This window comes from Anser cygnoides, chromosome 3 (assembly GCF_040182565.1).
Source record: "Anser cygnoides isolate HZ-2024a breed goose chromosome 3, Taihu_goose_T2T_genome, whole genome shotgun sequence".
Lineage (NCBI taxonomy): Eukaryota > Metazoa > Chordata > Aves > Anseriformes > Anatidae > Anser > Anser cygnoides.
In genome coordinates, this window is record NC_089875.1 from 102661586 (window position 1) to 102683333 (window position 21748).

The 21748-nt window shown below is 35.4% G+C and overlaps 1 protein-coding gene across 9 annotated transcripts in view; it reads left to right on the forward strand.

Moving 5' to 3' along the window:
• SNTG2 (syntrophin gamma 2) overlaps positions 1-21748 on the forward strand; it is a 279525-nt gene that overhangs the window by 118511 nt on the left and 139266 nt on the right. For 4 of the 9 annotated variants that reach the window (XM_048078562.2, XM_048078563.2, XM_066994858.1 and 1 more), the window contains exons 3-4: positions 15479-15535; positions 15632-15689. The exons of 2 other annotated variants lie outside the window; for them this stretch is intronic. In XM_048078562.2, coding sequence (XP_047934519.1) covers positions 15479-15535; positions 15632-15689 — 115 coding nt within the window. The remainder of the gene's footprint in view (positions 1-15478; positions 15536-15631; positions 15690-21748) is intronic. 3 more of the 9 variants (XM_048078565.2, XM_066994854.1, XM_066994853.1) reach the window with 2 other exon arrangements.

Consider the following 21748-nt stretch of genomic DNA (forward strand, 5'->3'; position numbering starts at 1 on the left):
TGGTGGGAAGAGGAGTCTTCAGAGGCTTGTGTGAGGCTAATAGAATTAGAATGACAAAAACCTTTGCATCCTCGGTACCCAGTTGTCCAGCTTCACAAGTCCTGTCTTAGCTGGAGTTTGACAGAATAAAGTGAGGTAGGTGAATAAGGTACCTTTCAACTGAACTATTCGATTTGATTTGATTCTAAATGGAGAGGGAAAAAAAAAAAAAGAAGCAGGACTGGAAGTTTTTTAATTCAAAAAATAGAAACAGGGCCATAAAGTACCATTTCAATCCCTGATGAGACAGCTATATCTTTTTTTCTTTATAACTTAGATGCTACAGACACAGAAGAATGTTATTTTAGCATACTTCTAGGGAACAGGTATTAAGGGCTAAAGTTTATTTTTTAACCCAAGTAATTTTTTTTTCCTGTCAAGATACCACTGGAACAGGCTGCCCAGGGAGGCTGTGGAGTCTCCTCTGGAGATAATTCAAGGCCCGTCTGGACCCTACCTGGGCAGCCTGCTCTAAGGAACCTGCTTTGGCAGGGGGGTTGGACCCGATGGTCTTCTGAGGTCCCTTCCAACCCCTACAATTCTGTGATTCTGTGATAACTACTGTTACTACTGTATTTTCCCAGAACCTGTTCTGCCATCACTGGTATGGTATTTTAGTCTGAAATAATTTTTAAAAGAGCTTTTAAAAACAGGTAAAAAATATTATTTTTTTTCTATATTTTGAAACATCAAGTGGGTGATTAAAGGAAGACTATTCTTTTGAAACTAAAATCATTTGTATGGAGAAAATGCATTATTTAACCATTTGTTATTTGTTTTAACAAGTTGGAAAACTGACCTAGATATCTAAAAAAAAAAAAAAAGCAATCAAGTAATTGATTAGGATCTTTATTATGAAAGCTCACAAGCTGCTGTCATTTTGAGAACAGTTAAGACTGAGTATCACAAAATGAATGATAAATATGAGTATTCATCAGCACGATGAAAAAGACAAACTTTAATAATAAAGATAAAAGGAGTAAGTAGCTTAAGTAAAAAGAAAAATAACTGTAACAAATCAGAGGAATGCAAAGGAGACTATGGATATCCCTGAAAAATAATCTTTTGAAGGAGAGTCCAGCTGAGGGTGAGCATTCATACCAGCAAGATAGAGAGGAAAGGCAGCACAACACTGATGTTACTATGTGGTAAACCAGGCATACATACAAGTATGTATCCTTTATTAAAATTTCAGTTCATCTATTGTACATGGAGACATGGCAGACTGTCAAGATCAGTAAATTGCAATCGTATATATTGTGAGAGGTTGTATGGCAGTTTAAAGTCTTTAAAAGCTAGAGGCAGAATACCTGCAGCGGAAATGAGCATTTCCAGTGATGGTATGTTGGATAATGATGGATGCAAGCTCTGCTGTTCATCTTCATCAAAACAGCAGTCATCAATTGAAATGTTGCACAAAGTGAATGCAGATGAAATTATTCAAATAAAGAACAGGTGTTCTGGCAGGAGTTAGCTATAACTCATGTTATAGAATGCCTTTTGATTTGAAAGAAATCAGATTTTTTTTTTTTTTTTTTTGAAAAAGAAGCATAATATTATCTTGCCACAGGTTCCTGTGTATGTTAGTAACTCTGGAAATCCATATCTGTAGATGATGTCCTCTATATTGTCAGTTGCAGTAGTCTAGGTCCTTCATACTGCTTACCAAAGGAAGCTCTTCTCCCAAATAAAGCATTTTACAAATCTGGAGATGTACCTGAGGATTGTTGTGAACTCATACTGACATTGACTGTTTCATTCAGACACGTTTAATAAGATCACTACACCCTTGAGAGTAAACTGCAGTGGGGTTTGCCACGGTCATCTTTACTAGAATATATCACAGAATTTGGATTGAAGGGGACCTCTCAAGGTCACCTAATTCAACCCACTGCTCAGAGCAGGACAACAGCCCAGGCAAGTTGCTGAGGGCTTTGTCCCTTCAAGTACAGAATATTTCTGAAGATGGAGATTTCATCACTTCCCTAGGCAGCCTCTTCTAATGCGTAATCATTTTTACTGTGAAATTCTTTACAATTATGCTCAATTGGAATTTTCTTAACTGCAAGTAGAAACTTGCCTCTCATCTTTTTGCTAGGCAACTCTGAGAACAATCTGATTCTTTTTTCTGAATAATCCTCCTTTAGGTTGGCAGGCTAAAATAAAACGAGTGATTTCGTTTTACTCTTAAAAAAAAAAAAAAAAAAAGAAGACTTTGATCTACGGTAACAGAAACAGTTAAAATAAGATAAACCAATAAAAATATCATACTATACCATACTTATTAAGGATTCTCTGCAGCTGTCCTAGATCTCAGCTAGCATGTGAAAAGATTTGCTTTGTGTCTGTACGAAACTCGACAGCTACTGGCATGCCTCAGTCAGTTGTTATAGATGCACTCACTCTTCTTGTTCCTTTGGGGAAAAGATTACATCCTGTGCACTGCAAAATGTTGAAAGTTTCAACTCTTTTCCATTCGTAGTAATCTTTTGCTTTCTGTCTACCTGTTCCCTAGTATAGCCTGCCTCCTCTTCATGGAATTGTGGAGTGAGGCATTACATGATGTCATGGAGGATTAATTCATGCCTGTTTTGAGATTTATTGAATGGTATTTCCGTTGTCTTCATAGTTCCACTGTCCAAGATGTTAGACTTTCATTTTAATACCTGTATAACTATTTCTAAGACTATAAAGATACTTAAAAATGACACAGACTTGGGACTAAAGTTTATACAAACACTGTTTTTGAATTTTATTATTTATTTATTTATTTATTAGCAAAAGGCTTTTCCTACAGGCTAGGCATGTTATAACCAACAGTATAGCAAATGCTATTTGTAGCAAAGTTCTTCAATTGACATCCCAGCCCCAATATTGTTTTATGAAAAAGCGGTTACATTAGTTTTCAGTGCATTATTTGATTGTTCATATGATCAATTATAAGATGCTGGTGTTTATAGTTCTGAAGAGGGCAGTATTGACAACCTGTGAAAATGCACAGATGTCTGGCCAAAGTGGCTAACTGAAATTTACGTTTTCCTCATGCTCCACTGATCTCATCAGATTTTTTTGTTCTTGTGGTCTTTAATAAAGACTATGGAACATATGGTAACATAAATAGTAACAGCAGTGGCTAAAGAAACAATTAAAAATCGGTGCTTTCTGGATAAGTTAAGCGTTCTTTCAACAGTTAGTTTCAAAGTGTAGTGGAAAAAAGAATCTCTGTATGACAGTCCTTGATGATGGCACTGTAATTCTTCTGACATGCTGCATGATATGTCGTATATCTTTACGTGCCAGCATAAAGCTGTATGGTTCTTGCTGTATCATGCCTAAACTGTTGGACAAGGTGATTAACCATAACCCGTAACCTTCTCTTGTAAGGGCTGCTGAGCGCACTCTCCTAGGCATGGTGTTTCTTCTGAATTGTGAATCTTGCCAAGAGCAGCCCCTGCTGTAGTCTAAAATCCACATTTCTAGGAAGAGAGACGGACAAAAGATTGTCTGCAGCTTGCAGCCACTGGGAAGGTGGAAATGCCCTGCCAATCAGTGTGAAGTGGGGGTTGTGTGAGCAGAAGTGTAAATCTCAGCACATGGCAGGATGCTAAATGCATGTAGCTCAAGTTGCTGAGGAAGCTCTGGGAATGCAGAGACGGAGAGTGCGAGCTGAGAAAATCCATATCCATAGTCTATCCTCATCTTTGTTGAGGAGACAACTTCCTGCGGGATTTCAAATATCCTTCTCCATGCACCATTTTTTGTTCCTTTCAAATATACAGCAACTGGCAGGATGTCTGCATTTTATCTCACATTTCACTGGGTCTCGCATTCTCACTGGATCTGTTTCTTCGATCGTTTCTTATCTCCTAACTTCCTTGTGGTAGCTTGAAGAGTTGCTGAAAAAAAAGATAAGATATGGCTGTTATTTTAAGTACCTATCTTCTTTTTCCTTCTTATATCAGGCTGTTTCTTCCCTTGCATCCATGTTTGCAGACTTCTCTCTTAACTCTTCATATTGAACTTTTTTGGTTTTGTGCTTCCTTTTCCTTATATGTTTCCCAAGGGCTTGGATGGCAAACTGCTGTTATTGCCACTGTTGACCAAGACTGGCTTTTATTTTCTATTGTGGATAGAAAATATTGTGGATCCATCTATGGATGGAATCTTTTCCAAATATATCCATTTATGTCAATGCATGTGGAGCACTTCAAGCGCATTCACCTTCTGAAATCCCTTTAGTGCATTGTTCATTAAGGTACATAATATTTTTTCTAATGAAAGATCCTTTTCCACAAGTGCTGGTCCTGTGCTTTAACAACCTGGTAATAATGACAAAATGGGCAGGCATTACAGGGGATATAAAATTTTGCTAAAAACCTAACAAAAATAAGGACTGTAATTGCCTTCTCACATTGCCCATTAAGCTCCAGTCATGCCACTTCATATGAATGGAGATATAAAAGACCTTTCTAAAGAGAAACTTTTCTGTCAAGTCATTGTGCTTTAAAAGAATCTAGAGTATTTTTATGTCAAGAGCTATCTCATACCTAAAAGACAGGTACTTGATCATATAGTTTTCCAAATTACATTTAAAAATATCTATTCTTTCTGAAACTTCATTAAAACTATAAGATTGTTTTCAACTATTTTTCAGTAGATAGGCATATATATTAAGATGGTTTTGTTGTTGTTAGTGATATTTATTGTTTGTTTGTTTGTTTTAGGGAAATATGCTTAAAATGAGGGTGGCCATTCATGTTTTTTTCCCAAGAGGAAAAGATTTCAAAAAATAATTTAAAGCCTATTGGAAATAAATCTATTATTAAAAGTTTTGAATTTCAGTAGCTGTTATAAGCAGCTTTACACCTACAGATACTAACTAGTCTATATATACTATAATCTATACAGGTATTGACATGTTCGTTTATATGGTGTCTGCATTTGTTATGTTTGTTAAGTTTAAATCTGTTACATTTGTTAAGTTTATACCGGATCTGTTTTTCAGCATATTATTGTCTAGAATCATTCTTGGAGTTCTTGAAAGCTTCTGCCTCACTGGTTCAGCAGTGATTGCTGAGACCTTTCAAGACCCTCCGCCCCCCAGGTATAGCTAGCTACATGTTCTTTTTCAGCACAGAGGCATCTGCATCTTAGGCTGGAGCAAAAGTATTTCTGCTTCTTCATATCTTTAACAACTTTTTCTGCAGTGCAGTTGTTTGCCTCAGTGCACAGAAGATGATATTGTTCCAAAATAAAGAAATAAAGCCTCTGTCCCTGAGCTGTATATGCTGATGAGGTATGAACCTGGTGGTCACACTCTGGCTCTCCTGCAGAGTAAATGCTACTCCATGAGAGGGGTAGTGACTGAGACAGACAAATCAAGCACCTAAATATTGCTTCTAACCAAAAATTTAAATTCTGTCCTTCCACTGTTGCAGCTATGTGAGTTTAATCCATAGAAATCTGCTTTTGTACCTAGCTAGCAGTCTTGGTGGTTGTAAATGTTAGTCTTTCACAAAAAGTAGGCTGCTTTCTTAAACGCAGTTCAGTTGTCTTTGAATGTACAAAAAAAAAAAACCACTTCAGTCAGCACACGTATTCTTCAATGGTTTTGTTCATTGGAACAAGACGAAAGTTCCACTTGGGCATGTGTGATTAGGGAATATGGATTGCCTTTATTACTGGCTTTTAAATTCTATATAATGGAGAAGAAAGAGTTGAGACCTTTGGCAAGGTAAGAGTTGGAACAGTTGATTGAAGTAATTCAGTCTGAACCATGACATCCACGCAGGTATGCCATTAAGGACAATCAGATAAGTTTTCTGTGGTAAAAGGAATGCTGACTAATTTGGAAGTTGTCGACTAATTTGGAAGTTGTTTTCAGAGATCTGAAGATAACACAGCTGAAGCTGTGACTGGATAACATTGCTTAGGGATAAATGAAAAGGAACTATTTGAACAAATCATTTTTTATAATAAAAATAATATTTGAACAACAGGAACAAATTTGTGAAAAATTAAAAAAAAAAAAGAATCTTCTACCTTGGAAGCAAGGAAATAATCTTCTATATGGGAACTGTTGTTAGCTCCAGAATATCAACAAAAAAAAACCTCACTAGTTTTATTTTTTATTTTCTTTTTATATTTTTGTTGTTTTTTCGTAAGTAACATTTTCATTTAAAAATGGAAACAACCCAAATAACATGAACATAAAACAAGCTTTTTGTTCTTTAAAGATACCTATATCTGTTTGCTTAAATTTCAAGCACTGTATAATGCAGCATTTTTATGAAATAGATCTGTTGTTAATCCACATCCTTGAAACATGTATTATTATAGTGCTATATTAATTGTTTAAAATATAAATCCTATTACTCCTATATTTAGAAAAATTGTAGTCCTAGTTGGACTTCTGCAGTGAGTATTTCTGTGTTTCCTTCTAAAAGATTCCTTAATTGCAAGTTTTATTAGAAAATGAATGTTATAAAATTTGGACTACATATTGACAGTAGAACATTTAAGCATTACAAAAATGAAAATGGTAGTAGCCTTTTCAGATTTGCAATTTGTCATTCAAAGAGAAAATAATTTTCTAAACTTCATATTCTTCCACAGTAAATTAAGTCAAAATGAAGCAGCCATCTTACCCAATCAAAGATCTGCTGGCCATACAAGCAGGTCAAACCTCCTGTCAAACACTTAGTGGGTAAATCTGCCTTCTCTTTCTTTCGCTGGTACTTTGACACTGGTCAATGTATTTGCTTATAAAAACCTTGATGCTAGGGTTGTCATACCCAAGTTGTTAATCCAATTCTTGAACTTAATATAGGTATGACAGAGGCAGTATCACTTTGAGAAGCATATATGATAGAATCCTCAACAACTTGCAGCAATAAAAGGTCACAGAAAAATAATAATAGTTCATGTTAGTATCCTGATCAGTTACAGTTTTAGTAATTACATCCTGTCTATTCAAGTGCATCCCGAAGTTCCATGTAGGGCACTTATTCTTTCTCTTGTTGCCTAGAAGTAAAAAATAAAATGAAACAAAAAAAACCTACTATGCACTATGCTATAGGAGGTACATAATTGTTGAAGGAGTTGATCATTACAGTGTACACACTTAGTACTTTGGAAACCTTTAAAATGAAGGATTAAATAAATTCTAGATTTTATTGAAGTGTATAATTAGCAAGACAAAGTGCTAGTTAAGAAGCATAAAAGTATTAATTTCAGCTTTTCTGTTCAGATTGATGATTATTAGCACTTTCTAAAGAGTTTTTCTTGCCTATAATAAACTAAAATGACACAGCTATTGTACAGTCAACTGTAGCTCTGCTTTTTTTTACTGATAATGATGGTTGTCTTACTTTAGCCCCAAATAATAAATAAATGTCTGAAAATAAAAAAGATGCATAACCTGCAGACAACTAGAAAATTAAATAAATCATTTGTCTGTTTGATTGAGGCAAAAACACTGTATTTTAATCTGCCTATGTGCATGAAATTATCAATAATATCGCAAAAAAACCTTTCATTTCCTGACAAATCTTGCAATTCAGTTTTGGCATGAAGTTCTAGAGTAGAATTTTCTTTCATAATTGCTTGCAAAGCTAGTATGGGTTTCTGTCCAAATTTTGCTGCCATGAAATTTCTAATTTATAAGAAATGAGTTCTGAGTTCAGAACTGAGTCAGACATGACATCTTCTAAGTACAGTATCTTTTCTCCGACGGTAGCTGTTGATGTGTCCCTTGGAAAGCTGATAAGACAAGAATATGTGGTACTTCTTTTAAAAGTTTTCCTGCCTCAAGTTATTCCTGAGCAGAATATGGTTTTGTATATTTGTCTACTTTCCCCATGATTATGTGTAGACTTTGAACATTCAGATTTTTTTTCTCACCAAACATTGCACAAAGAATCACTTTTTTTTTTTTCTAAACCTAGTTCCTAGTAGTATCATTTGATGATGTTTTAGCAAACCATTTGATACCATTTCTCACAGCATTCTCAGTACAGATATACTGTCCACTGGGTAAAATTTGTCTGGATGGCCAGTCCAAAAGGGTCATTGTGAATGGAGTTAAATCCTGTTGGTGGCTGGTCACAACTGGTGTTCCATCAACCTTACTGGCCTTTTCTGAACCTTTTTGTGCAGTTTTAGGTATGAGGGGACCAGAATAGTATGCAGTATTCAATGTGGGGTGAACTTCAGATTTTTACATTGCTGTAATAATGTTCTTTGCTTGGTCTGTGTCCTTTTGCTAAGACTTCCAAAAATTTAATTTGTGCTTTTGACCACTGCTGAACAATGAACTGATGATGTCGTACAGTCATGGAATGGTTTGGGTTGGAAGGGACCTTAAGGATCATGTAATTCCAACCCCTCTGCCATGGGCAGGGACACCTCCCACCAGACCAGGTTGCTCAAAGCCCCATCCAACCTGGCCTTGAACACTTCCAGGGATGGGGCATCCACAGCTTCTCTGGGCAACCCGTTCCAGTGCCTCACCACCCTTATAGTAAAGGATTTCTTCCTTATATCTAATCTAAATCTACCCTCTTTTAGTTTAAAACCACTCACACTTGTCCTATTGCTAAACTCCCTGATAAAGAGTCTCTCCCTTGCACTTTAAGGTCTTGTTAGACCTTATTGGTCTTCATATTAGAAACAGCTCATTCAGAATCAATCCTAATGTGCATTACATTATGTAATAATGTACATGGGAAATGTACTTAATAATGTACATGGGAAAAATAATTTCTTTCTAGCATTTATCTACTATAGTATTGTACTGCTGGTTTTTTGCCTGATGACTGTTTAATAAGATCTGCAAATAATTTCAGTTCACTCATCCTTCCTACCTCAGTAAGCAGTGATGATAATCTCATTGCTCATACCTTTAATTATACATATATATATATATATCTTTGCAAGTAATTTAAATAATACAGGTTACAATATAGACAGCAGTGGAACTTCACTGGTGACCTTCCTCCATTGTGAGAATTACTCATTTAATCCATCCATTTGTTCTCTTATCTACTTTTTAACTAATTTTAGTTAGCAGTATATCTGTGCAAGGCTTTTCGCTCATGGCTCCTTTGTTTCCTTAAAAGTAGTCTTTGTCAAAAGTCTTTGAATAATTTAAGCTTATTTTATTTTTTCAATAAAAAATCTAGTGTGCTTGTTGACCACGTCAGAGATTTGTGGTAGATTTGGAAGGCATTGTTCTTTAAAAAAAAAAAATGCTTTCTCTTTTTCAAGGTAGATTCAAGTGTCTAGCAATTCTGTTCTTTGTTACAGTTTCTCTTACTGTCTGTAGATACATACACTTCTTTTCCTACAGTTCTAATTTGTATAGCGCAGGCCTTAAGTTTAAACCTTAATTGAAACATTTTATGAAAAAAAATGGAATTTTACTTGTAGTGTTGTAGTCTTTGAATATCAAGGCTTTCTTGAGAAGTAACACTCCAGTGCTATTACTTCGTTTCATCCTTGAGTTCCTTTAAGATCAGGGTGAATGGTATCTGACCCTGGTGATTTGCTACTGTTATTTAGTCAATTTGCTTCTAAAGTGATTTTAAATTAAGACAGGTCCATACATCCTTTGTGCTACAAAAAATGTTGGAGGAACATTTCTAGTTTCTTTTACAGTGAGACCTAATGAAAAGTGTTTATTTATCTTCCCTTCAGTACCCTTCTTTCCTCTGACTATGCCTTGATCATAAATTGTTCCTGTGGTTTCTTTGGCAGACCTCCTGCTCCTGATAGATTTGAAGATTTATTATTAATTGTGGTTCCTTTTGGCAATTGTTGAAACTGTCTTTACTGTTGCTGCCCAATTCAGTTTTTAAATTTATTTGCTTATGTTCCTTTTTCTCATTTTCTTTTTAAACATGATGTCCACCACTTTTTACATCTAATAACCTCCTGTTTAGCCATGTTTTTTTTCCTTTTTTCTTAGCTAAGTCTTTCTAATAAGTGGCATTCAGTGGATCTGTGTGGTAGCCTTAAGAACTCCTCATGCTGCCTATGGAGTTTTACTTTTCTTAGCTGGCTCCCCTTTATTCTTCCTTTCAACAACCTTCCTGACTTTTGAATAGTTCATTTTTGAGGATCACAGTGGTATAAATGTTGAATAAAAAGTGCATAGCAGTTACCATTACAGAGTAGCTTTTCATATGTAAAGGTTTTAACTAATTCCCAGCTAATGCATTCTCAAGGCAGCCAAACATCTGCCAATTTCCTTTTCTGGAAAAAGGAAAAGAAAGGAAAGGAAATCTGGCAATTTCCTTTGCCTTCTTGCTTTCCAGCAGTAGGTGGACATTGACATTCTCACTGATTTCTGTTCCTTTGTGAAAATTTTAGGTTAGTTTCATTGCGTGTCCCTGCAATCAAAGATCTGATGGAAACATTATTCTGCCACCTCTATAAGTGAACATCAATTATTTTGTTTAGATTACATTTGTTATACAATATGTGTGCAGACAGTTCTGTTTTCGTACAGATCTTCTTAACCATGCTGAAACATGTCAGTTGGATATTTAATCCACAGTTGTATAACAGATTAGGGTGTAATACAAACGATTATTGATAATGTCATCAGTTAGTCGTCGTTCCTAATTCTGCACAGCTGACAGCTTGAGGGAAAAAACAGAGGCAAACAGGTAGAATTACCTGTATGGTAATCCATATTCAGGAGTTCTGCTACCAGTAGTCAGTCAAGAGCACAACCAGCACAATCTGCTTTGGCAGATAAGAGTTGTTAGCTGGCAATAGAGATACATCATCATTTAGAACATATTAAGAGAAAATTCTTCCATGTTGTTTGGACCAAGGACTTTGCTCACTCTGTAACATCTGCCAGAATTTTGCATGCTTTTCTATCAGAATTTAAATAACATATAATGCTCACTAATATGAATTTTATTTTGAATGTATGTTTTTTGCTGTACATGACTACCAGTATTGTAGGGATATGTTAGAAATACTTTAATTTAAATCTGTGCATGTAGTTCTTGTATATTGATGCCTTTTTTTTCCTCTCTGTTTATAAATTGTAAATAAGTTTCATCATAGAGAGGGGTGCACTTTGATTTGAATGAAAAGTGAAAAATAGCTTCCAGAATTTTGAGTTACAAGATGGGGAAGAATAAAAGCAAAGAAGGGTCCTGAGAAGAGAAAAGAACCTCAACAGGAGAAGTGAGAGGAGGCAGGGAGAAGTGGTCAAATGAAAATGAATAATTACTCTTTAACACATTTGTCTACAAAACCTGATAACTAATTTGGTAGTGTCTTGCTTTCAGCAGGTATCTAATGGTGAATCCCCCCCTAAATTACTTACAGATTTTTTTTTCTTAAGCAGTGGGCATCTGTACTATGAATTTAAGGGTCCAAACAAATGACTAAATGGAAACCAACCTGTAGTGACCCATGTGAATTTGTGGGCTTTTTTCCCCATTCTTTTTTTTTTTTTTTAATTTTTCTGCCTTTAAAACAAAGTTGCAAAGTCAAGTATTAGAAAATAGAATTATATGGGCTGCTCTCTTTTGAGTCTTGGCCCTGTGTTGATTTTTTAATGTTGGAAGACATGCAGTGGATTAGTTGAAGGGTAGTCCCAACACCTCGTGAATGATTCTTCTCTGGAAACAGAGGTGCCATGTGGTCCTGGCTGTATCATATACATCCGACTTTACACTGCTGATCAGGAATTAGGTGCTTCTCATCATCTGGTATAAAACTAAGATGTGTTAAAGTGCTGAGCATTCAAAGCTGAGGTTGCAATTTGTCCACAAGACATTTCAAACAGATAAAGTTCATACAAAAATTAAATACTTAAAAAAGCATTCGGTCATTTCAAATCAGTAGAACAATTCATTGACCCTAAATCTTTGTGTGTCTGCATTCCTTCTCTGTAAAAAGAGTGTACTTGTAGCAGGCTGTGAAACTAATTTCACTGATGTGGAAAAAACTGAACACTGTTCCGGCTACTGCCATAAAAAACTCCATTGAGTATTTTAGTAATCCTACAATTAGAGCTAAATTAAATCTTTGTTCATGAAATAACGTGACAAATTGTGCTTTAAATAGAGATAAAAGAAGAAATATCTGTGCATTGTAAGGTCTCAAGCTCATATTACTATTTTTAAAAGTGTTTTTTGTTGTTTTTGGTTGGTTGGTTGGTTGGTTTTTAAATCCAGTTAAGGTGTATCATGCCACAAAAGTTTAAAATCATGTCTTGTGTCTGTATCCTGAATGTGTCTGTTTTGAACTCAAGTCATTGAAATTTTCATTGCATCAGTCTGTGTGATTTGGTCATCTTCTGCCAAGGAAGATGCTTTAAGTCTGTGCTTGATCATCCCTGAAAAGTGCTTTGAAAAGCTAAATATATTTCAGTCCTGGTATTTGTTGCATTTCTAGACGAATGTCTCAAAGTATTGGGCATTCTGGTGGCTCTTGCCTGCTACCAGTGCAATTTATTTGGATTATTTTGAAAATGAGCATATCAGTACTGGCTGTATTATTTCAAGTGTGTGGATATCTTGTCAGAGAAATAATTTATTTCTCCCTACTCCTAGTTACTAGTCTTTTGATGATATAAAATTACACTACTGCTTTTGGCCATAGCTTTATGCAGGAAAGTCATTTTTTCTTGTACTGAGCATGACTTGGTTGAATGCTTTTCCCTATTTGTTTGAACTGTTTTCCAAGTTACAAGAATGACCTTAAATGACCTTGAATTGCTGTATACTCGGGCTCTGTTCTGTTCATGATTACCCTCTCACAACTGTTGTGTCACCTACAAACATCATTGCAATTAATTTAGGTTTTCTTCAGATCACTGATTTTTTTAATATATATTTTTAAAACGAGTACTGTCACTACCTCACCAGATGTCACTAAATAGTAACTCTATCTTAATTACATTTTGATTTGAAATCTTTTAGTCAATTTAAATATGTAAATAAAAATAATAAAAATGTAATAATATAGTAAAAATATAGCATGTTATTTTGAACAGTTTTATGTTTTTAATCACCTTTTTCTGTGTTATCACATCCCTTCATTTTAAGGGTTGTTACAACACTGGTACTCTGTCATCAATTTCATTTGAAAATATATTTTCCATAACGTTATTCCCCTTTAAAATTATTTACCTTTAATTTTTTATGAACTAGGCTATAGTTATTCCATAACGGAATGGCTTATGTGTTGTCAGAGCTATGATTATCTGACCTTTAAGCATTAGGATATAGTGAAGATCCACAGCTCTATTTATAATTTTTCAGTATTGGCCCAGTATTATATTTCTTCTAATTTTCTGGAATTGGACACTATTACATTTTTAAAAATTCGAAGTCAGTAAGAAAAATCTATGTATAGGAAACGAAATGTGGTGTTTGGTCTTATATGACTATTAGTTGCAATCATAGTGAATTATATGTGATCATAGGATTGAAAAAGTTTGTGTAAATGATCTTGGTTATGACACTGCTCAGGTTACGACATTTTAATTTGCAATATGAACATCTTCAAATGTAGGAGATTTTTGCATTTTTACAAGTAGCTCTGATTTTAAAAGCTGTTTTGTAAGAAACTTTTAGGTACATACTTAATAATTTCTCTGAAAGCGTTCTTCAACAGGAATATTTGAAGCTCTGTAATGAGCTATGCTATGAGCTATGAAAATACAAATGCCAAAATTAGAAAAATATCTTATGCAAATAGCGTGCTTTGTAGAGCTATAAACTAATTTATAGAATCAGTATTATCATGTGAAATGTATCTACTGTATAAAAATACGAATGTTAGTTACAGTTGAGTGGACAAGATGGCATTACGTAGTACCTTGCTTGTCTTTTATAAAAGGGCCAAGGCTATCCATGTAGTGTACGTGTATTTGAAGTCCAATAATGCTCAAACAATAAAGCTGTTAAAGCATTTATTCCATCATTCTTATGCGATGGGATATATTGTGATAATTAGTTTACAGGTTGTGAGTATAAGTGGAGAGAAACAATAATTAAACAGGATTTATGTCATAGAAAATGTCTCTTCTGACTATGAAGGCAGAAACATGTATTCTAATTCAGATTGGATCTGAACTTTCTCAGTGCATTTGAATATTTTGATTGAAAGTTTTGAGTCAGTTCAAAATGAAGAAATGTACCAATAAAGCAATTTAAATTAGTGCAGATTTCAATAAAGCTGTATTATATGGTCTGAGATTGAAACATATACAACTTTTGATTTAAATCAGGTACTATATGTCAACATTTAAAATAGTTGTCCATTTTTAGCACAGACTACTGTACTATAATGTTCATGGTAATAGAAGAAAGAAATTTTGAAAATGTGTGGAAGTTTGTTGTTGCTGTTGTTGTTTTCCCATATGCATTTGTTTTTCCTTTCTAAAATGAGGGTGAAATCAATGATGCATTGTATTCCCCTTTTCCCTGAGTTAACATAAATCTAAGTATGGCAAGTATGGTGGATTTCAGAAAATAAAAATAACGTGTTAATGTGTGCTCATGGGCTTCAGTATTAAAATCAAAAAATCCATTTATCAGAATTAGAGAAATTATAAAATATCTGATCAGTAGGTGTACATATAAAAGTAATCTTGTATATGATTTCTGATATACAGAATGAAAAAAAAAAATAATCTTACATGTTCAGTTCCAGTTCTTGAAAGGTTGCATTATATGCACTATTGTTCAGTATGTTGCAAAACAGTTCTCACCAACTCTGTAATTATCGTCAATGGATGAATTGATATCATTGTGTTGTCAGGCACCAAGATTTGCACATTAATACAATGCCAAATTCAGTGTACTGTTAAACATATGATAGGTTGATACAGAAAAGTATTGATAAATGTTTATCTTCTTTATGCAGTTAAACATGAAATGCAAGAAAATAACCATTTGAAGCAGACAATCACAAAAAGTCTTTTAGCATATGCTGCAAAAAATGGCATATGACAGAAGATATGGATTAGAAGACATTGGTATATATGATTGAAATATGGGAATAAATATAACGTGCATACCTGATAGCAACTAAAGAAGATAAATCAGCTATGAAAATATGCATCCCAAAGCTGTTCATATAGTTTTACTGTGAAAACATTTGTCAGAACAAAGCAAAAGCATGTAAAAGTTTCTTTTTAGGAAGAGTATCACATCAGTGGTAGAAAAACATACTAAAAGTCTGCATGCAGAGTTCATAGAAAAGTTCTGTTCTCCGTGCTAAGGAGTTAAATAAGTGCCTATAAATCGGTGTTGAATGACACTTCAAAACAGAACTTTATTTAGTTTCCAGGGTACCTTTGAAAATCATTATTTTTTAAGTAGAAGGAAGTTTAAAGCATCTTCTGTACTTATTCAGATATTGTGTTTTCACCTAAATGTATTTTTTCTACAATTTTTTAAAGCACAGAACTGTTACACTTCGTAGACAACCAGTTGGTGGCTTGGGCTTAAGCATAAAGGTATGAATAACTTCTTGTTTCTTCTTTTAATTTTCAGTAAGATTAGTTCACTTCAGCCTTAATTGAGATCTCATAGTTAATATGCATCTTTTACAGGGTGGTGCTGAGCACAAAGTGCCTGTCGTCATATCAAAAATGTTTAAAGACCAAGCAGGTAAAATATATATTTATGTTACTTAAATATATAGTACTGTAGTGTACATGATTTTAAAAAAAAAAAAAAAAAAGTTCTTTAAACTCAGAATTAATTCTAATTAATTCTTCCAGCATCATACGGTCTTTAAGCCTTTCTGTAAATGTCCAAGTGATCCACATGCATGTGTATTGAATTTATAATCTTTTAAAGTCTTTAGGACCTGCACTTGAAGTTGTACTGGTAAGTAATAGTTTCACAAAAATATTTTTACTACAGTAATACAGTTGTGTTGTAAACAAAGCCTTTAACATTACTTGTGAAAAAAAAAAACTATGATATAGTGCCTATTGATGCACTTAAGTTTAATAACCCAAACGATTAAAAAGAAATATAAACTGAACATATCTTTTCCTTACACAGTAATTCATTGTATAGCATGACTGACTTTGCCTAGTTGCAGAGGGTGATTTGTAATGTTTGTTACAATAACATTAGATCTAAATTGGTGTAGCCCAACACAGTTAAGTATTACATTGGCATTTATCTAGCAAAAATAACCTTTTGGGGACAATGATAGACCTTGGACTGATCTTTGAAAACTGCTCTGGAAAATAAAGGGGACGCTCAGTAAAGTAGAACAATTGCATGTGAGTGGGCAGTGCCTTGCAAGATGGCCTAAGGCTCTTAACGTGTTTTCATTTCGGGTGGACGTGGAAATGGGGACTAGTTTGTTCTTTGCTGAGGCAATTTTTACATAGATGAAGAAGTATTGTGTTCCTATGATAAACCTTCTATGTATTTCCTCTTCCCTAGAATAAATCTACATATTTCATGTAACCTTTTATGCAAGAAAAGGCAGAGCACTATGTTATAATACCTAGTGCATGCCCTGCTCCTTAAAGGACTCAAACCGTTGACACCATCTTTCTACTCATCAGCCTCTCTTCTTGCTGTGCCGCAGTGGAAATTGTGCACATTTGCTTTTACTTGGCACTGTGTCCAACCTCATGCTTTAGTAGATCACAGACAGTACTTTTTCTTCTTTGCATTTTCTTCTGTGGGCCCATGTTTTGCTTGAAGTGTAACATCTGAAGTTGGTAATCCAGTTTCAGGTGATATCTAGTGAACACTGAATAGATTGTCTATGCCAGTATCCAATTAGAAAGACTCCTTCAAGTTCCCTGTGTTACGGCACTTAGATATATTTCAACATGATGATTCTCTTCTATGATATTGTTTCTGCAGAAGAAAGTGAATAGATGTTTTTATGCCAGTTGTGTTTATGTAGATGGAACAATAATAGGTTCCATGAATACACAGCATAATAAACCATATCAAGAAAGTAAATACATAATAATAATAAAAAATACTAACATAACCATTGAGGTCTAAGGAATGTAGTTTATACAATTAATCACCAATGACGGGAAGATATCTACTGCCCTTTTTAGGACACAGTGCTTTGAATCAAAGTTAGTTCTGGTTTTATATATCAAATACTTGAATGCACAATTTTGTGTCTGGGCAGTTTTTCATGAACTGACTGTGTTTATTTGTGGAGTAATGAGTGCAACAGCAACTTTATGGTGTCAGTGGGTTACCGCATATTTGAAAATCAAAAGATATTTGCAAGATCTTGTAGCCTTTTGTCCAAGGAAGCTCTAAAGTGAGTAGCAGTTATAACCAGAGACAATGCTGCATCACAATAATCTCCTATACAGTGTTCATGGCTGAATCAGTGAATGGCATAAGGACACTGGCATACCTGACAAAGTATGAAGAAAGCTGTATATATACTATCAGTTGCATCTCTGTCATGAAGATGAGAACCTTGGCCCTGCTTTCGGTGTGGGGGGGTCTGGAGCAGGTCAGCTCCTGAGGTGCCCTTCAGCATAAGTGATTCTGTGATTCACTGAGCACTGCAGAGTCCTATTCTTATGATGTGTGTAGCTGAGTATCCTGAACATTGAAAGGAATCAGATCATTCAGGCTTACTTGATGTACAGTGAACCTGTAAGAAAATATGTCAGATCCATTAAAAGTACTTAAAGGAATCCTCATCAATAATATAGAGATAATTGTACAAGCTTTTGTGTGATTATATTTTTCCATCTAGTGTCCGTTATTCCCATCTGTAATTACTAAAATATTTTTATGAACTTGTGGATTCTGAAGGGTAGAGGCAGTAAATAGTTACAGACTTAGAAATGTAACTTGATTGTAGGTGCAAGTGACTTTTATTGCATACATTACTGTATATATTAATTGTAAAAACTTTTATGTTCCTCTGGTCAAGGAATTGAATTTCTGTTTTACGTTGCAGAGTTACCAAGTTAGCAGTCACATTTGGTTACCTTGATGCAGCTTTCCGTTTTTGTGAGCACTGCTGCAATAATCTGACTACTGCTGTGAGCTCTGCTCGTATCTCATATAACCTGTGGAGTCAGAAAAGCAGCAGTGATGAAACAGAACAGTGGGTTCAGATCACTGAGGCATGACAAAAATAGTTAAATAAAATAGAATAAAAGCTGGTGTAATAGGGATAGTTTGCATTTTGCCAGTTTTGCAGAGGATCCTCTCTTGAGAGCCAGAACTGGTTAAAACTTTAATTTGAAAGCATTTTCCCACCTCCTGTGATAAAGGGTGACTTGTTATTTTATGTGTTTAGCCCATTTCTGAGGGGAGATGCCGTATAACCTGGCAGGATTGGAACAAACTCAGGACATTCAGCCGTTGAAACATTCTTGGCTTGAAACAAAGAGCTTGGCGCTCTCCAAACACGGACTGTGTCCAAATACCACATCCTGGCTGCCTCCATTCAGGACCATCTGTTTGGAGGACACAGTGCCAGTTTGATGAGGGCTTACAGCAGTTTCACTTACACATATATGCCAGGCAAAGATGGTTTGATATGGAAGCATATGTGATAACGCCCGCAGAAGTATTTTTTTCTATGCTGACTCCAGTCATCCACAAAGGTGGTGCAACTAGAGTAACCAAGCCTAATATGGATAAATCATTGGGCATGATGTGAGATTACAAGCAAGATGCACAGCATGTTTGTATTTGTAATTTATATTCTTCATCACCTTGGCTTCATCAGCCTTGGAGCTTCACCTCAGCAAGGTCAAGATTAAAGAATAGTTAAGCCAAGATGGAGATAAGGGTTGTGGTAAATGGGGCCACATCTGGCTGGCGGATGGTCACTAGTGGGGTCCCTCAAGGCTCCATTTTAGGGCCAGTCCTCCTCAATGTCTTTATAAATGATTTGGATGTAGGACTAGAAGGTGTTTTGAGCAAATTTGCCGACAACACCAAACTTGGAGGACTTGGGGACTCGGATGAGGGTGGAAAGGCCTTGCAGAGAGATCTGGACAGATTGGAGAGCTGGGCGATCACCAACCACATGAAGTTTAACAAAAGCAAGCGCCGGGTCCTGCACCTGGGACAGGGCAACCCTGGCTATACGTACAGACTGGGCGATGAGATGCTGGAGAGCAGCCCCGCAGAGAGGGATCTGGGGGTTGTGGTTGACAGCAAGTTGAATATGAGCCAGCAGTGTGCCCTGGCAGCCAGGAGGGCCAACCGTATCGTGGGGTGCATCAAGCACAGCATCGCTAGTCGGTCGAGGGAGGCGATTGTCCCGCTCTACGCTGTGCTGGTGCGGCCTCACCTCCAGTACTGCGTGCAGTTCTGGGCACCACAGTACAAAAAGGACATTAAACTGTTGGAGAGTGTCCAGAGGAGGGCAACGAAGATGGTGAAGGGCCTAGAGGGGAAGACGTATGAGGAGCGGCTGAGGTCACTGGGCCTGTTCAGCCTGGAGAAGAGGAGGCTGAGGGGGGACCTCATCGCAGTCTACAACTTCCTCGCGAGGGGGAGTGGAGAGGCAGGTGACCTATTCTCCGTTATCACCAGTGACAGGACCCGCGGGAACGGTGTTAAGCTGAGGCAGGGGAAGTTTAGGCTGGACATCAGGAAGAGGTTCTCCACCGAGAGGGTGGTCGCACACTGGAACAGGCTCCCCAGGGAAGTAGTCACTGCACCTAGCCTGTCTGAATTTAAGAAGAGATTGGACTGTGCACTTAGTCACATGGTCTAAACTTTTGGGTAGACCTGTGCGGTGCCAGGAGTTGGACTTGATGATCCTTATGGGTCTCTTCCAACTCGGGATGTTCTATGATTCTATATTTGTGTTCATAAGGAGGTCAGAATGAATCAAAAACTTTCATTATCTGTTATGAAAGTGAAGGCTAAATACAAGGCTATCTTTAAATATAAGATAGAACTGATTTGAACATAAAATTTTTGAAGTTAGATGATACTTAATCTATGTACACTATTTCCTAGTATCACCTACATATTAAATATACATACACTTTTGAAGGATTATTCATATTTTCTGTGTGTCATTTTTAATTATATTTGTCAGTGTTATTTTTCTTTATTACTGAGTAGCTGATTATATTTAAAGGTAACATTGACTCATCATTATCTCTACTGGATCCATGCCTACAGCATTAAACTTAGTTTCACAGGACAGCGAAGAATATTCTTTGCATTTTTGATTTATTTATTATTATATTGCATCCTTGAGACCAGCAGTTCTTATGGTAGAAAGGATATCCTAGTGAACTGTTGAAGAACAGTCAACAAGCAAAGTGCAGATACTCTGGTCCCTGATTCAGAAAAGTATTTTTGTTCAACAGAATAGTTAAGAGCATACTTAAGGTCCAATTATATGAATAGGAGTCAGGAGTCATCGTATATTTAAGAAGATGCATATAGATAGATAAATTTTTGAACCGAACACTTTATACTATTCGGATTTGTTTCAAGGATTAAGTGCTGAAGCATGGAACATAAGTTACTGACCTAAACCTTAAGAATTCTTTGGTTAGAAGGATGCAAATGGTCAACTTTTATGTGTTTATCTAACTGAGCAGGTATATAGTTTAAATCTAATCTGTGGAATATTTTTACAATGATAACGTCTTCATTATTACAATGAAATATGTATTTTTATGCATTTAAATTATTTCTAAAAAACAGGATGAAATATTTGTAGTTTTGTTTTGTTATAGAATTCGTCTTCGTTTTCTTTTTATAGCAATTAAGACCGTGATAAATCTAAAACACATTTTTACACAGAAAATTAAAGCATTGTCATGGGTTAATTTGAATTTGTTTTCATTCATTTGGTTTGGCTAAAAATCAGAAACAGTGAATTTAGTGTCCGACCCTAGATTTAAACAGTCACTTACATACTTTCCCAAGGTGAGGTTCTCTCTCTATATATATTTATGTATACATGCCTGTTGATGTATATAAAAAAATGTGCATTGAGTTCCTGATAAAGAATAATGCTTTTTTGTTATTTTTTTTGTTTGAAATTATATTCATAGGGTATGTTAATAATAAAATTATTCTTAATGAATGTGAAGAAGATCGACTTTTGATTAAAAAAATAATTATTTTTTGCTTGACAGCTGTGTTAAAATGTAAAATGTTTCTGGGATTATTATTTCAATTCCTTAGGTTTTTATGGTGAGTATTCTCTTTGAATGGTGCATTTTGCAGTTTCTGAAGCAAAAAGGTTGATAAAATCTGAAAAACAATATCTGTAATTTCAGTGGACCTCTGATATTATGGTTATCATTTGTACTCCAAAATTCATAGAGAAAGGTACAAAAATATTGTGTTAGTTATCATCTGTTGCAGGTAGCAGTTGGGTGAAAAAACTGTGACCTTAAGATGCCCTTTAAATGTACAATTTCTATTCTTTCTTCTATTTACCTTTTGATCTTGAAGGTCTTTTCCTACCTTTATGATTCTATGATTCTGAATGACTAACAGTGTAGTGCCCTTATGAAATGCAGAAATCTGATGAAATACATTTAAAGTTACTTTTTGAATTTACCACTACAGTCCAGACTGAAGACAAAGGTTGATGATAATTTTTTCATGTAGGGAAATCAGAGAACTGTATTGTACATGTTCTCTCAGGTAGTTTGTTCAGGAAAGAACTGTTTGAAGTCCTTCTTAAGATGAATGGTGTTTTGGACTATGGATTTGAA